The 14,681-nt window shown below is 35.8% G+C and overlaps 1 protein-coding gene across 3 annotated transcripts in view; it reads right to left on the reverse strand.

The window, feature by feature from the left end:
- Positions 1 to 14,681, reverse strand: part of LOC150109948 (zeta-crystallin-like) — a 162,211-nt gene that overhangs the window by 102,899 nt on the left and 44,631 nt on the right. For all 3 annotated transcript variants that reach the window (XR_016548769.1, XM_090397366.1, XM_090397357.1), the window contains exon 4: positions 2,304 to 2,473. Coding sequence is in view for 2 of the 3 variants with exons in the window: in XM_090397366.1 (XP_090253492.1) it covers positions 2,304 to 2,473 (170 nt within the window). In the remaining variant the exon portion in view is untranslated. The remainder of the gene's footprint in view (positions 1 to 2,303; positions 2,474 to 14,681) is intronic.

A 14,681-nucleotide genomic window follows, 5' to 3' on the forward strand; every position in this document is an offset into this window, starting at 1 on the left:
ACTTTGAGAAATTGCTAAATGAAACAAGCAACGAGTAAAAAACACTCGACAGGTACACAGTCAGGAATACATATCCATACTTGAAGTAGAGAAAGCCATCAAATGCTTGAAATGTGGAAAGGCAGCAGGACTAGATGATATTCGACCAGAAATGCTGAAGTATGGTGGTATAAAAGTCTTACAGTGGCTGCACTGCATAGTTCCGAAGGACTGGACAGAGGACAAATTGCAGATGATTGGAGTAGAGCTCATAGTACACATATATAAAAAGGGAAATAAAACTGAATGTGAGAATTACAGAGGTATTTCCCTACTGAGTGTTCCTGGCAAGATCTATGCAAGTATACTTGAGAAACGGTTGAGAAGAATTGTGGAAGAAAAGCTTGGTGAAGAACAAGCTGGGTTCAGGCCAAATAGCGGCTGTCATGATCAGATCTTCACTTTACGACAAATAGTTGAGAAAGCATGGGAATATAACAAAGATCTGTATTTAAGTTTTGTCGATCTGGAAAAGCATATGACAAGGTGCCAAGAGAGAAGCTATTCAATATGCTACAGTTATATGGCGACAATGGGGCATTATATCAAGCAATACTTAGTCTTTATTTAAGTTGTAAATCAGCAGTTAGAATTGAAAGAAGTACAGGAAGATGGTTTAATGTTAAATCTGGTGTGAGACAAGGATGTACATTATCCCCTCTGTTATTCATTATCTATATGGATGACATTATGAAGCAAAGTGGTATTAAACATGATATCAAAATTGGAGATGTTAATGTCAGCTGTTTGCTTTATGCCGATGATGTTACACTCCTAAATAAATCCACTACAAGTCTGAAGATTCCCTGCCTAAATTGAATAACTGTTGTAATAGATATGGTATGAAGGTCAGCATTAAAAAGACAAAGACAATGAAAATAGGTATAATTGTTGAAAATGTCAACTGTGTTGTGAACGGGGAACTTGTGGAACAAGAAAAACATTTCAGCTACTTAGTCACGATTTCTACTGATGGTAAATTAAATATGGAAATAGACAACAGAATCAACAAAGATGGTATGGTTGGCAGTGAATTGAATAAATTCATATGAAATAAGAGAGAAATTAGTCGGAATACTAAATTAGCTGCAAGACAGTGTTCAAACCAGTTTTAACCTATGGATCCGAGAGCTGGGTCAGAAGTAAAACACTTGACCAAAGACTAGAGACTGCAGATATGAGAGTCCTGAGAAAGATTACAGGCATGAACAGATGGCATCGATGGCAATATCATATTAAAAACGAGGATATTAGGAAAGAACTTGACATTGTCAGCATCCAGGAATGCGTTAGCAGAGCTAATCTCAGGTGGTATGGTAACTTAAACAGAATGGGCGAGGAAAGATTAGCAAAACAAGTGTTCTCTGCCAGGTTGGCAGGAAAACGACTCAGAGGAAAACCAAGATATAGGTGGATTGATACGGTACAAAGTGTCTTAGACGATAGAAATATAAGATCTGATAATGTTGGAGTCTTGACAAGTAACAGACTAATTTGGAGGAAAATTGTAGATAGGAAGTTAGTAATGATGTAAATTTTTCATGTAGTACATCATATCCTATACACCTCTTGAGGGTACATGTCAGGAATTTGATGATGATGAGAATTACCACAGCAATATACACATATCTAGGATCTTACTTGTGTGCTTAGATTTCAGTATTCTTCTTACTGTCATCAGCACATCTGTGAACTGGATTTGCATTTAACTTGAGAGGGTAACTGATATATAAACAGAAAGAGAGAAGGTAAACACGATCACTGGTATAATTTATGCCAATAATAAAGGGATGTTAAAGAAAAGGGAAAAGATGAAAATGTGTTGTAGTAGCCTGATAGTATTTGACCTTTCAAGTCTCCAACAGATGTTATAATACCACGAATGATATAGCATGATGATGATGAATGTAAATAGTTTACTTATGCTAAATGTAGTTTAAGACATATGGAGAGAGAGAGAGAGAGAGAGAGAGAACAATGTGGAGAACAATAGCTTGAATTCTTCTTGGGCTAGACTTCTAAGCAGGATTCTATTTTCTTTCAACAATAAAAATAATCTTTCATTACTGATATCTCCCATGGTGAGTCTCTGACTCCATGGAGGTCAGATGTTAATAATAATAATAATAATAATAATAATAATAATAATAATAATAATATAATTTAGGGATAGAAATTAGCACAAAATGATTATTTGGCCAAATATATGAAAGTATGAAATTAAAGACTCATTTTAATACAAGGATAAAAAAAGTAATAATTACTTTATAATAAGTGCTCTATGGGCAGTAAAATAAGGAATTGCAATTGCTGCTCCTTCCTGAAATGTGAGGCAATCACTAAGTGGAAACACATGTGTCTGATCAACAGCTGTATATTCAGCACATGATCCATATCCTGAACTTTCCTGAGAGAAGAATACTCTCTGTCCTGGCTGAAAGAAAAAATAAAGTTCATATGAGAGGAGGGAGGGAGGGGGAGAGAGAGAGAGAGAGAGAGAGAGAGAGATTTTAAAGGATAACATTTTATTTTTAGACAAAACATTTATTTTTGTACAATGATAACATCTGTCAACTAAAACTTTGTAAATTAGGATCAATATTATCAGGAGTCTTGAAAAACAAATAACTATACAAGACCTCACACATCAGGGAAACTAAATTATAATGGAAGGAATGGTGAGAATGTGTGTGTGTAAGAGCAGCAATTTTATGTAACTGCGTAATGATGGGAATGGGCATTATCAGGGAAATGATTATAAGGAAATAACAATTTCAGCTTTGGGTTCGTCTAGTTTGGAATCATCAAACATGTTCAAATTTGTCTGCATACATAAGTACTAGGAAGAAGAGAGATCTGTAAGTTGTCCAACTGTGTCATGCAGAGAAGGGTATATAAAAGAACATGCAGGTAGATTATTATATCTATATGCAAATGCTAGGAGTATCAGAAACAAAGGGGTAAAGTTTGTTGCCTTGGTCAATGTGTTGAGACCTCAGACTGTAGGCATTAGTCAGACCTGGCTATCAGAATCAAACATATTAACTGGTATTGAATGTTAACTGAATGTGTCCTGAGAGTTCAAAGAATAAATAGGGTAGGAGTAAAATATATTTGTAATCTTATCAAGCAAGAGATTTATAAGAAAAGAATGATGTGAAAGGAATACCATGTGCATAAAGATGATATACGTTATGAAAATTATAAGCAAGAGACCAGAAGACCTTTGTACAGAAGGCTAAGTCTGAGTATAAAAAGAAACTGGATTCTGTAAGATAACTCGTATGAATTCTATTGATATGTTTCAAGTAAAAGAAATAATGTATGAAAGAATAACTCTACTGAATGCAGATGGTTTGAGGTGACAGATGTAGAAGAGGTTCAATAATGAGTGCTCTTTTTGCAAAAAGCTATCAACCTGGCGTATACAACATTGAGCTCACTGCTACTTCTTCATTGGGTGAAGAAGCTCAAGTATAAGGGGGACCGGAAAGTAATCAATTATTTTTAATAGGTCATTTTTAGCCGATTGTTTTTTCTTAAATAACACATAAATTATTAAATTTGATTTTTATTTAAATATTAGCATTACTTTTCTATTTAAAAAATCTTTTTTTTTTTTTATTTTAGATTATTATTATTATTATTTTTTTTTTTTTTGGCAGACTTTAAAGTTGAAGAGCACCATTTATGTCATTGTATGCTGTTTTTGTTTCACCAAGGAAAGAATACTACCGAGGCTACCAAAATCATTTCCTCAACTTATGGAGACATATTGAAGGTTAATAAATGTGAGCGATGGTTTAGATTTGGAGAAAAAAAAATTTTGATCTCTCTGATCGTCATCGATCTGGGAGACCTCTTACTATAGATGACGATGCTCTTAAGACTCTCGTTGAATCAGATCCAAAACAAACCATACAAGAATTAGCAGAGAAACTTAATTCGTCATGGTCAACTGTCCAAGAGCACTTACATAAGAGTGGCAAAGTTCTTAAACAGGGTGTTGGGTACCGCATGAACTGTCAGAAAACAATAAAGAACAGAGACAAGCTATTTGTAATTCACTGTTGACCAGACAACAAAATGACCCCTTTTTGGAATGAGTCATAACTGGTGATGAAAAATGGGTGCTGTATAAGAATAATAAATGCAAAAAACAGTGGCTTTCTCCAAATCAAACTCCAATTCCAGCAGCTAAAGATGGACTTCATCCACAAAAGGTTCTGTTGTGCATTTGGTGGGATATTCATTGAATTATTCATTACGAACTCATGGAACAAAGTAAGACTATCACAGCAGCCATCTACTGTGAACAATTAGAGCGACGACATCAAGCATTGTTAATCAAACATCCTGCGCTTATCAATCGAAAAGGGGTAATTTTGCAGCAAGATAATGCAAAACCACATTCTGCAAGAATGACTCAAGAAAAAATTAGGCGGTTAGGATGGGAACTTCTACTACATCCTCCATATTCGCCAGATATTGTCCTATCACTTATTCAGGTCCTTAGAACACAACATAAGAAATAAAATCTTCCATTCGCAAGATGATGTCCGAAGGAGTTTGATATAATTTTTTGCCTCCAAAGAAAAAAACTTTTTTCAAAAAAGGAATTCTAAACTTAGTAGATCGTTGGAATAAGGTTATAATTAACGATGGCGATTATAGAATTGAATAATGTTAATTTGTTCTTTAATAAAATTTATATTAAAAATGTAGTTCAAAAAATTGATAACTTTCCAGTCCCCCTTATATATGATGAGGTATGAGCTGTTGCACAAACTGAATAAAAACGAAACATGAAAAAAAAAAAAAAAACGTATTATTATTACTATTAAGGAGATAACAATTTCAGCTTTGGGTTCGTGTAGTTTTTAAGCAGGATTATTATTATTATTATTATTTTTTTTTTGGAATGAAGTCCACATAAGGCAGACATGAAAGGGGGAAATAGTGGAAATCATTATGAGGTGTGTGGTATAACATGGAGGTTGAGAGGAAGACATATTTAGTTGGATGTTGCTATAGGCCTGGAAATGTGGAGGGTGGTGGTGGTGGTGGTGAAAAATGTATAAACAACTTGTAGTGAACAAAGGAAGGGTAATCGTTATGGGTGATTTTAATTAGGACAGTATATATTGGAATGAAGAGATAGCATTTGGGAATAAGGAAAATGAATTTCTCGGGTTCTTGAGAGATAACTATCTGAGGCAGCACGTAAAAGAGGGCATGTGAGGATGGAGAATTTTAGATCTGATTGTTTCATCAGTGGATGTAATTATGAGATGGTTTTCACACTTTCCTCCAGTTGGTGAAAGTGATCATGAAATTAGCACCTGTGTTGTGGCTAGTCATATGCAGACTTTTGTGAGGAAAGGATATATATGTAATTATAAGGCTGGTGATTATGACAAGCTTAGGAGACAGCTTGAAGCTATAACATGGAACAAGGAGTTGAGCCATAAGGAAATAAATGCTGCATGAGATCTGACAAAGAAATACATAACAGCATCAATGTGTGAATGTATTCCAAAAGCCAAAAGGCTGAATGAGGTAGGTGTAAAATGGATGAATGTGAAGCTTAAGCATAAAATCTGGAAAAGGAAAGTACTTTGGAGGAAAGTACAAAATTAATAATGGCAATAATCAGTATACATGAAGAATATAAAGAACAAGTCAGGAGAGTGACTCAGTTAGTAAGAAAACAAAAGTAGAGTATGAGCAGAAATTGGCAAATCAGGACTCTAGAGAGTTTTTTTTAGATATGTGGCAAAGTAGAAGGAAGAATGTTCATGGTAAGATGAAGTTAATGGATGAAAGTGGTAGAATGGTAACTACTTCAGAAAGCATTGTTGAGGTATTCAATGATCAATTTATAAGAGTGTTTCATCCTGATCAAGGTGGAATCATGAGGAACTTAAGTGTAGAGGCTATAGGAAAGATGGCTTAATTATGAGTGAGCAGAAGATATTTGAGGAAATAAATAAACTTGATGTCAATAAGGTGATAGGATTTGATGACATACCACCATGAATCTTAAGGGAATGTTCCAGGGAATTGGCAGTAGCATTACCATGCCTGTTTAATAAAAGTCTTGCAACAGCACAAGTTACAAGAGAGTGGAAGGAGGATAAAATTGTTCCACTGCATAAAGGTAGTAATAAGGCTGTAGCCTAAAATTATATGGAGGTCTATATATCTGGAGTTGTGGTGAGGGCACTGGAGAAACTGGTGCGAGGTAGGATACAAAAATGAGTTAATAACAGCAGTATTCTCTGTGGTTATCAGCATGGGTTTGTTAAGGGGAGATCATGTTTCATTAACTTACTTATGTATTATAACAAGGTGACAAATACCTTGGACAGGGGACATGCATATACAATGGTATACATAGATTTTACAAAGGCTTTTGATAGACTGCCACATGCAAGCTCTTAAATAAATTGAAACAGATGGGATTGGATAACGGACTTCTGAGTTGGATCAGTAACTGGCTGTCGGATAGGTATCAGAAAGTTGGATGTGGGGGTGTGGTATCCTGAAAAAGAAAAGGTCACTAATAATGTGCAGCAGGGATCAGTTTTGAGACTGTTGTTGTTCAATTTGAATGTTAATGATATTAAGATGGGTTTAACTAGTGAAATGCAGCTGTTTACAGATGATGCAAAACTGGGGAGAGAGCAACACAGAGTCAAGCAGATATAATGGACTTACAAGCAGACTTGAACAGATTGCACGAATGAGCATGTAAAGTGGAACTGTCAGTTCAATGTTGCAAAGTGTAAGGTTTGAAATTTGGTAAGCAATGATGGGATGCAAAGTATACACTTGGTGGGAAAACATTAAATAGAGGAGATGAAAGATCTAGGAGTGATGGTGGACAGGGACCTAAAATTAAGGGACCGTATTGCACAGTTGTGAAGACTTCACATTGGATAATGGCAATGATGTAGAGGACTCTGACATGCAGAAATAGAGAGGTTATGATGCCAGTGTATAAAGTCTTGATCAGTCCTCATATGAATTGTTGTGCACAGATTTGGCCACCAGGTTTTCATAGTGATGAGAATATGTTCTGGAAAGAGTCCAGAGAAGATTCACAAACGTGGTCAGCGGTCTTTCCAATGTGGAGTACGAGGACAGATTGAGAGCATGTAAGTTGCAGAGCCTTGTGAATAGGAGGAAGAGGGGGGGGGGGATATGATTGAAACATATAAGCTAGTCAGGGGTTGTTTTCAGATTGGAAGATTCACATGGAAAGATTTTTCAGAGAATGGGAGAGAGGGGAGGGGGTACAGAAGAATGAGGAGCAGGTTCTTTGCATGGAAAGTGGTTGGTGAGTGGAATACATTGCCGAGTGTGTTGCTAATGTAGAAACACTAAATCAGCTTAAAGCACAATCAAATGAGCATTATGTGCAATAGTGTGAACCTCCCATAACGAGTCTCTGACTCCATGGAGATCAGATGTTAATAACAATAATATTACAAAATTATATAAAAAAAAAAAAAATAGTAATAAAATTCATTACAAATACATTATCATTATATTCTGTAAAATTCATTTACAAAACAGTGAACCCAAGAGCATGAGCTCATCCAGGTTACAAGAAGTATAACAATTACACAGAGTATAAAAGTAAACAAAAATATTCACAATATTTTTGTGTGTGCATACAAGGTCCGACAAAAAATAAAACTAGACTAACCCTGTAGCTTGGGAATGGAGAGTGGGAGGGAAGAGACAGAGATGGTTATAGAGCATGTTCTAATCTGTCAGCATGAGACAAGGCTCAACTCCATCGCTTTACTCTGTATGAGAGGACGCATGTTCAAATATAGACGTTTTCTTACCCTCGGTCAGAAAATGTTGGAGTGCAAGAGTGAACAGAGAGTTAACATCAAGTTTCTTGTGAAACTGAAAAAATCCGTGACAGAAACTTTTCAATTGTTGACTGAGGCTTACAGTGAAGAGTGCATGTCTCATCCATGTGTTTTTGAATGGTACAAATGATTTTCAGAAAGCAGAGAAAGCGTGAACGATGATGATCGCCAAGGCCACTCATGCACAGCAGTTACCGATAACAACATTAAAAAAGTACGAGATGTGATTCAAAAAGACAGAAGGTTGGGTGTTACAACTTGTGACAGAAGGTCTCGAGCTGTAGCTGAGAAAGTTCATTTGGACAGGGAAAGTGTTCGGAGCATTTTAACAGAAGAATTGAACATGAAAAAGGTTTGTGAAAAAATGGTTGCCAGATGAACAAAAAGAATGTCGCAAGGAACAGTGTTTGGACCTTTTGAAATTTGGAATTTCGATACATTAAGGATGAACCAGATTTGTTGAATTCAGTAATTACTTGTGATGAAACTTGGATATTTACGTATGATCCAGAAACCAAGCGACAACTAATGCAGTGGAAGTGTCAGCAACATCTTCAAGACCAAAAAAACAGGCATGAGAGTTTGAAGTTCGAGGCCATGTTAACTGTTTTCTTCAACATTCAGGATATTGTAATGCAGAGTGGGTTCCCAGCAGCCAGAGAGTAAATCAGCAGTATTACCTTGAAGTCTTGATGAAATTGCGCAAACATGTGAAAAGAAAATGACAAGAATTGTGGAGAAATGGTTGGATTTGGCACCAAGACAACGTGCCAGCCCACAACACTTGGTCTGTGAAGCAGCTTTTAGCTACCCACAACATTATTGTGCTTGAGCACCCATCCTATTCAGCAGACCTGGCTCCCTGCAACTTCTGCCTCTTCCCAAAAATCAAGTCAATGCTCAAAGGAACCCATTTTTTGTTGGTAGAAGATGTGGAAGCAAAAACGACAGAGTTCCTCAACAGTCTTTCAGGAAATGATCTGAAGAATTGCTTTAAATGTTGGCAGCATCATATGCAGCCATGTGTCAACTCAGAAGGGAATTATTTTGATGGAGATCGTAGTTGATTTTCTCAATTTGTTAAATAAAAAGAGATACAAGTACAGTCTCATTTTTTCTGTGTCATACTTCGTATATATATATATATATATATATATATATATATATATATAATAAAACAATGAATAAATAAAAATAAAAACAATGCAGTTCATTAATTACTTGAATATTTTGTATTGGTTAATATCTCCTTTTATTTAATTTATACAAAAATTTTAAACAAATTTTCAATATTTTTATAAAAATTTAGGCACTGTCTAATCAGTCTGTATGTGTTCATGTTGTTTTTGTTTTGTATTAAGAGTGGTAAGTCACTGAAGATTTTTTGAGCCAAATAAATAGCGTTTGTGTATTATTTTGTACTTTGGGGAGAGAACATTTTAAGCCACTTTTCTGCAGAAGTATCTTTTCTAATCCTTACATACTGGCTATCAGTCTTTAGGCAAAGTAGTAGGATATTTAATAGGATAGATTTAGCATTCACTGTAGTGTCTCTATATTTAATGTTGGTTAAAATTCACATTAATTTATTTTGTAAAAAGATTAATGGTGTCAATGTGGTGTGATACTTTCCACCCCAGCTTAGCATACCGTACTATATAACAGTCTGTATTCAGATGAAATATAATGTTCTTAACATTGTCACAATTAAGAATCTCCTTAAAAAGAAGACTTGGGTTAGCATAAATCTTACTCTGTTGCATACTTCTGTAATATGTGGTTTCCAACATAAGTTGCTGTCTATTTTTTTTATAAGTTATAAAAAATTTTCACATTTTCTATTTTCATGCAGTTATAATTTTGGTTACTTTTACAATTCCAGTTATGCAAGAATATATGAATGGAAAAATTGGTTTCATTAATATTTTTGCTTAATAATTTCAGAGTTTAAAAAGTATAAATTTTATTTTTTCAGTATTGAAACTAAGTTTGTTTGCATGAAACCAACAAATTGGTTTCATGCAAACATAGCCCCCCACCATCTATGGATTCACTATCCATGGTCAACCCCTGGTCCAAAATATTAAATGGAAAATTCCAGAAATAAACAATTTATAATGACATTGGCAAAGTGGATATTAGATCCAACATTATTTCAAAGCTGAATGTTTGTAGAAATTATGATAGTTTTGTAAGTTGGCCTGAGAGCTTAAGAATACAACAATCCTCGGCATTCCAAGTTGAATTAGTTTGCACTAATTAAGTAGCTAAGGCAACTTGGGAATGCTGGGAATTATATTCTCGTAAGCTCTCAAGTCAACAACATACAAAACTTTCATAGTTTCTACAAATATTTGGCTTTAAAATAATGTTGGATCCAATATCCACTTTGCCTATGCAATTTTACATTGCCAAAATGAAGCCATGTTGCTTATGACTCTGTCTTTTAGTAATAGACAATTCATAAGTTTTAATTTGTGCACTGTTCTGAGTAGTTCTCAGTTAACAGATTGACTGTCATGGTATTGCAGTGCTTGTGTACTTAATAATGGCCCCAAAGTGTAACAGTAGTGATGCTGGCAATTCTGATATGCCAAAGAGAAGCCGTAGACTTCATAAAATAATAAATAAATAATAATAAAAAAAATACATATGCTGAGGTTACTAAGATTCTATTCATATGCAGATAACTTTTATTATAGTATGTTGTTATATATTAATTTGTTATATAACTGTTCTATTTTATTATTAGTTATTGTTGTTAATCTGTTATTGTTACTGTGCCTAATTTATAAATTGAACTTTATCATAGGTGTGTGTGTGTGTGTGTGTGTGTGTGTGTATATATATATATATATATATATATAAAGAAAAAAAACAGCATAAATAGGATTTGGCACCATCCACGGTTTCAGGTATCTGTGAAGTGTCTTGGGACGTATCGCTCCCCCGCAGATAAGGGGGGGGGGGACTACTGTATTTGCAAATCTGTGTTGCCAATGTTTTGCATTTCACTTACAATTTGCAGTGAATATCAATGCAGTATCATCTGCAAAGGTATTTACTTTACTTGATAACTGTAGGTCACAGAAGTCATTGATATAAATTGTAAATAATACTGGGTCAAGCACAGAACCTTAGTGAATACCACATTTTATCTGTATTCATGGTGTATATACAGCGCCAGCGCTTAGTATTTTTCTTGTGTGTGCGATTAATGTTTGCCGCCTTTCCAAAAAAGTTTTTTTTTTTTGAATAAAGTGTGAATAAAATGAACAGGAAATGAAAAACAAATGAAAACCACTTTCAGTAGTTGTTACCTACGGATTAGTCCTGCTTATACAATTTTTTTTTACATGGAACTCAACAATTAATCATAAGATGATTTATGATACATCAAAAAATAAAGAAGAACTATTTTAGGTATATTTTCGCAAATTTTAATCAAAAATGATATAATCAGGTCCAGGATACAATTTCAGAATTTATTTGTTTGTTTCAGGGACAATCTGAAGGGGCCCAAACGGAAGATGACGTACATTCATAATTATATATACCATTCTGTACCATTCGTTGTTCGCTTAAACTCTTATCTCATATTTATTGAGATCTTTTAGGTGCCTTTTCTTCTGCAGCACCTGTGTATATTGCACACGCCACCAGCCGGGCCTGTATATATACATAACACCACAGTATTCATTTTACCTGAACGAAATTGTTAGCACTTTTGCTAATTTTTACTTCTTATGATCTAGACGTTAAATAACTCTTAATCCAGTCACGTGCACAGCCTCTAATTCCCACATCTCCAGTCTTTTTAATAAAATATCATGGAATACTGCGCCAAAAGCTTTCTGGAGGTCTAGTAGAAAGTCAGTTAAAGTTAGTTTGTGAAGTCCTGTGATGAATAAATGAAGTTTGTGAAGTTCAGCGCGGGGGGGGCTCAGTGTTTAGTTTCGGTATAAACTCACTGGTTCTTAGAGAAGTATTGTTTTTTTTTTTCTAAAAAAGTTACTAATCTATTTTCTTATTAATTTCTCTAATAGTTTAGAGAAAATCGGGAATAGGGAGATTGGCCTGTAGATTTTAAGATCATTTTTGCATCCATTTTAATATATTGGAAGTTACGAAAGGAAACTGTGAGCAAGAGGGGGGGGGGAGGAGTGGTTTCTTTGCATGGAGGGTGGTTGAACAGTGGAATGCATTGCCTGATAGAGTGGGAACAGTCAATGAGTTTAAGGAGTGGTATGATAGATTTTGTGTTTCCTAGGGAGGACCTCCCACGATGAGTTTTGATAGACTTTGTGTTTCCTAGGAAGGACCTCCCGTGAGAGTCTTTTGACTCCTTGGAGGCCTGAATAATAATAATATTGGTATTACCACAGCTTTCTTAAATTCTGTTGGAAACACACCAGTCATCAGTGATAAATTGAAGAGAGAGCCATCAAAGGAACTATCAGATATTTCTGGCATTCCTGCACAATGCTGAATTAATACTACTGTGGCCTGGAGCATAAGAGTTTTTAAGAGTAGTTATTTTGAGATTTTGTAAGTGGGGCAACCTATACAATCTACGACTGGTCTTAACAGAATGCCTGGTTTATGAACTTTTGGAAGACCATACAATCTGTGACGACCAAAGGAGGTTTTAAGTTTTTTCTTTTGATCTTCATTCCATGTAGAAATTTTAAAAAATAAAAATCTCAAAATTTTTTTTTTTTTTTTTTTTATCAAATTTACTCTCCTCTTCAACTAAAAGAACTGTGAATCCGTTTTAAACCCCATTATAGCGCCCTCTTTCTGCACTCCAAAATTGTCTACGACGCTCTCCCATTTGCTGTCACTGAGTGACGCCACCTCCTTGCTGTACGCATATCGCTTTTTTTCGGGGAATGCGAATTTCTTGCGCCTTCCATGAATGCTTACTCATCGCTCGTTACATCATCTTTGGTGGTCAAACTGCAACCTTTGAACTTTCGTTCGCACGATGATACACGACTTTATACATGGCATATTTTAACACTGATGTTTTTGACAAATTAAGTTTCCATCTATTTTAGACAATAACCTTAAACATAGTACAAGTTAATATTTATTTCCTCCTTCGATTTCATTTCAATTTAAGATTCAACCTCTTCTTTTATATTTTAATTCCTTTTTAAGCAAAGTTAATATCTGCATCTTCACATATTATGTCTGCTTTTCCAAGAGTACAAGTGCGCTTTTGCTTGATTTTGTTCTCTTGTTAAATCTTCAATGGAGCAGTTCTATTCTTGATAGAGCCATCATTCAAGATCTAACAAAGGCCCCTTCCTTTTTCTAAAAATTTTTCCTAGAAAATTTTTCCAACTTCTGGTTTTCCCTCTCCTCTTTGGAGATGACTCTTCCATTTGATCTTCTCAAATTAGCCTCACGCCTGGCCAAGGATGCATCTTCTGTGCTCTGAGTGGACACTTGACACATATTGTGAACACTGCCTTGCTCGTCCTGCCTTCCTTGAGGCACATCTGGGTCATTTGTCATTTTGTTGTGAGCCTTCTCAGATTTACTATTATTGCTGACTTGGCTATCTTCAACCGCCTCGTCGTTGGATTTTCCTTGTTTCACTCTAGCCAGTTGTTCATTCTCTGATCCTCCAGCTTGATCTATACCTCCGGCATCAGATTTCTGGTTCTCATGTGATAAGGCAAGCTCTTTTGGCTGAGTGCAATCCACGTGGTTCTCTTTGTTCTCTGTCAACTTAACTTCCTCTATGTTCTGGGGCCTACTTTTCAGAGGGATGTCTCCTTTACTCTGATCTCTAAGGCTCTGGTATGTTGCCTTAGTATTTTCTTTCCAAGAGAAACTGATCCTTTTACTGGAATAATCGCAAGAGAAACCATGTTTCCCTAGGAAATCCTCCCCTAGAATTAATTCTACTCGAGAGAGTGAGTTCTTGGGCAGAATGAGGAAGTTATGCCAGGCATACAAGCCAAATGCTGACTATCCTATTCTTAGTCTTACTGCTTTGGTGGCATGAGTTGCGGGGGGGGAGAGGAATATCCCTAAAAGTTTGACGGATTCTCTCGGCCTCTCGATTCTTCCACTCACACAAGCCTCCAGTTTCTTGAGACATGCCTCACAAATAATGGAAACTTGGGAACAGGTGTCAAAGAGTGCTTTGAGATCCTTCCCGCAATTCTTTCACTTACTGCCATCTATCAGGCAACCGTCCTTTGCCTTGCTGCCCACTCCTATCAGGTTGTCTAGCACAAAAGTGGGAAGTCGCTTCAGGATGATACCTTGCTCTTGAGTTTCCTGGTGATATAAAGCAGTCTTGCACAATATGCCCCAACTTGTTGCAGTTGTAGCACCTAGGAGGTTCTTGGAGGCAGCCTCTTCTACTTTCTCCGTCTACGGACAAAGGAGAGTTATTTTCACACCTAGCAGATGGCTCAGTCACCTTTCTCATCATTGTGTCCATTCTTTCTAACATAGGCTGTTGCAATCTTTTTACCTCTCTCTGAACTATGTTTGTTATCTCCTCTTCTTGGGAAGAAAGAGATTCATGATTCTTGGGCGATTCCAATGTCAATTGATTAATCACTGAGTCAAGACATTCTATAAGCAGCTATTGAAACTTCTCTACCTCCTGTCTGATCAAGGAGCGAACTTCGCTAAATTCACAGGCAGCAACATTACAGATTGACTCAATCTTATTTCTTCCATTACTTCCCTGCACTTCTATTTCTCCTTCCTGTCCATTCCCTCCCT

Source organism: Typopeltis vanoorti, chromosome 1 (assembly GCF_054136105.1).
Source record: "Typopeltis vanoorti isolate ZY-2024b chromosome 1, IOZ_Tvanoo_1.0, whole genome shotgun sequence".
In the NCBI taxonomy this organism is placed as follows: Eukaryota; Metazoa; Arthropoda; class Arachnida; order Uropygi; family Thelyphonidae; genus Typopeltis; species Typopeltis vanoorti.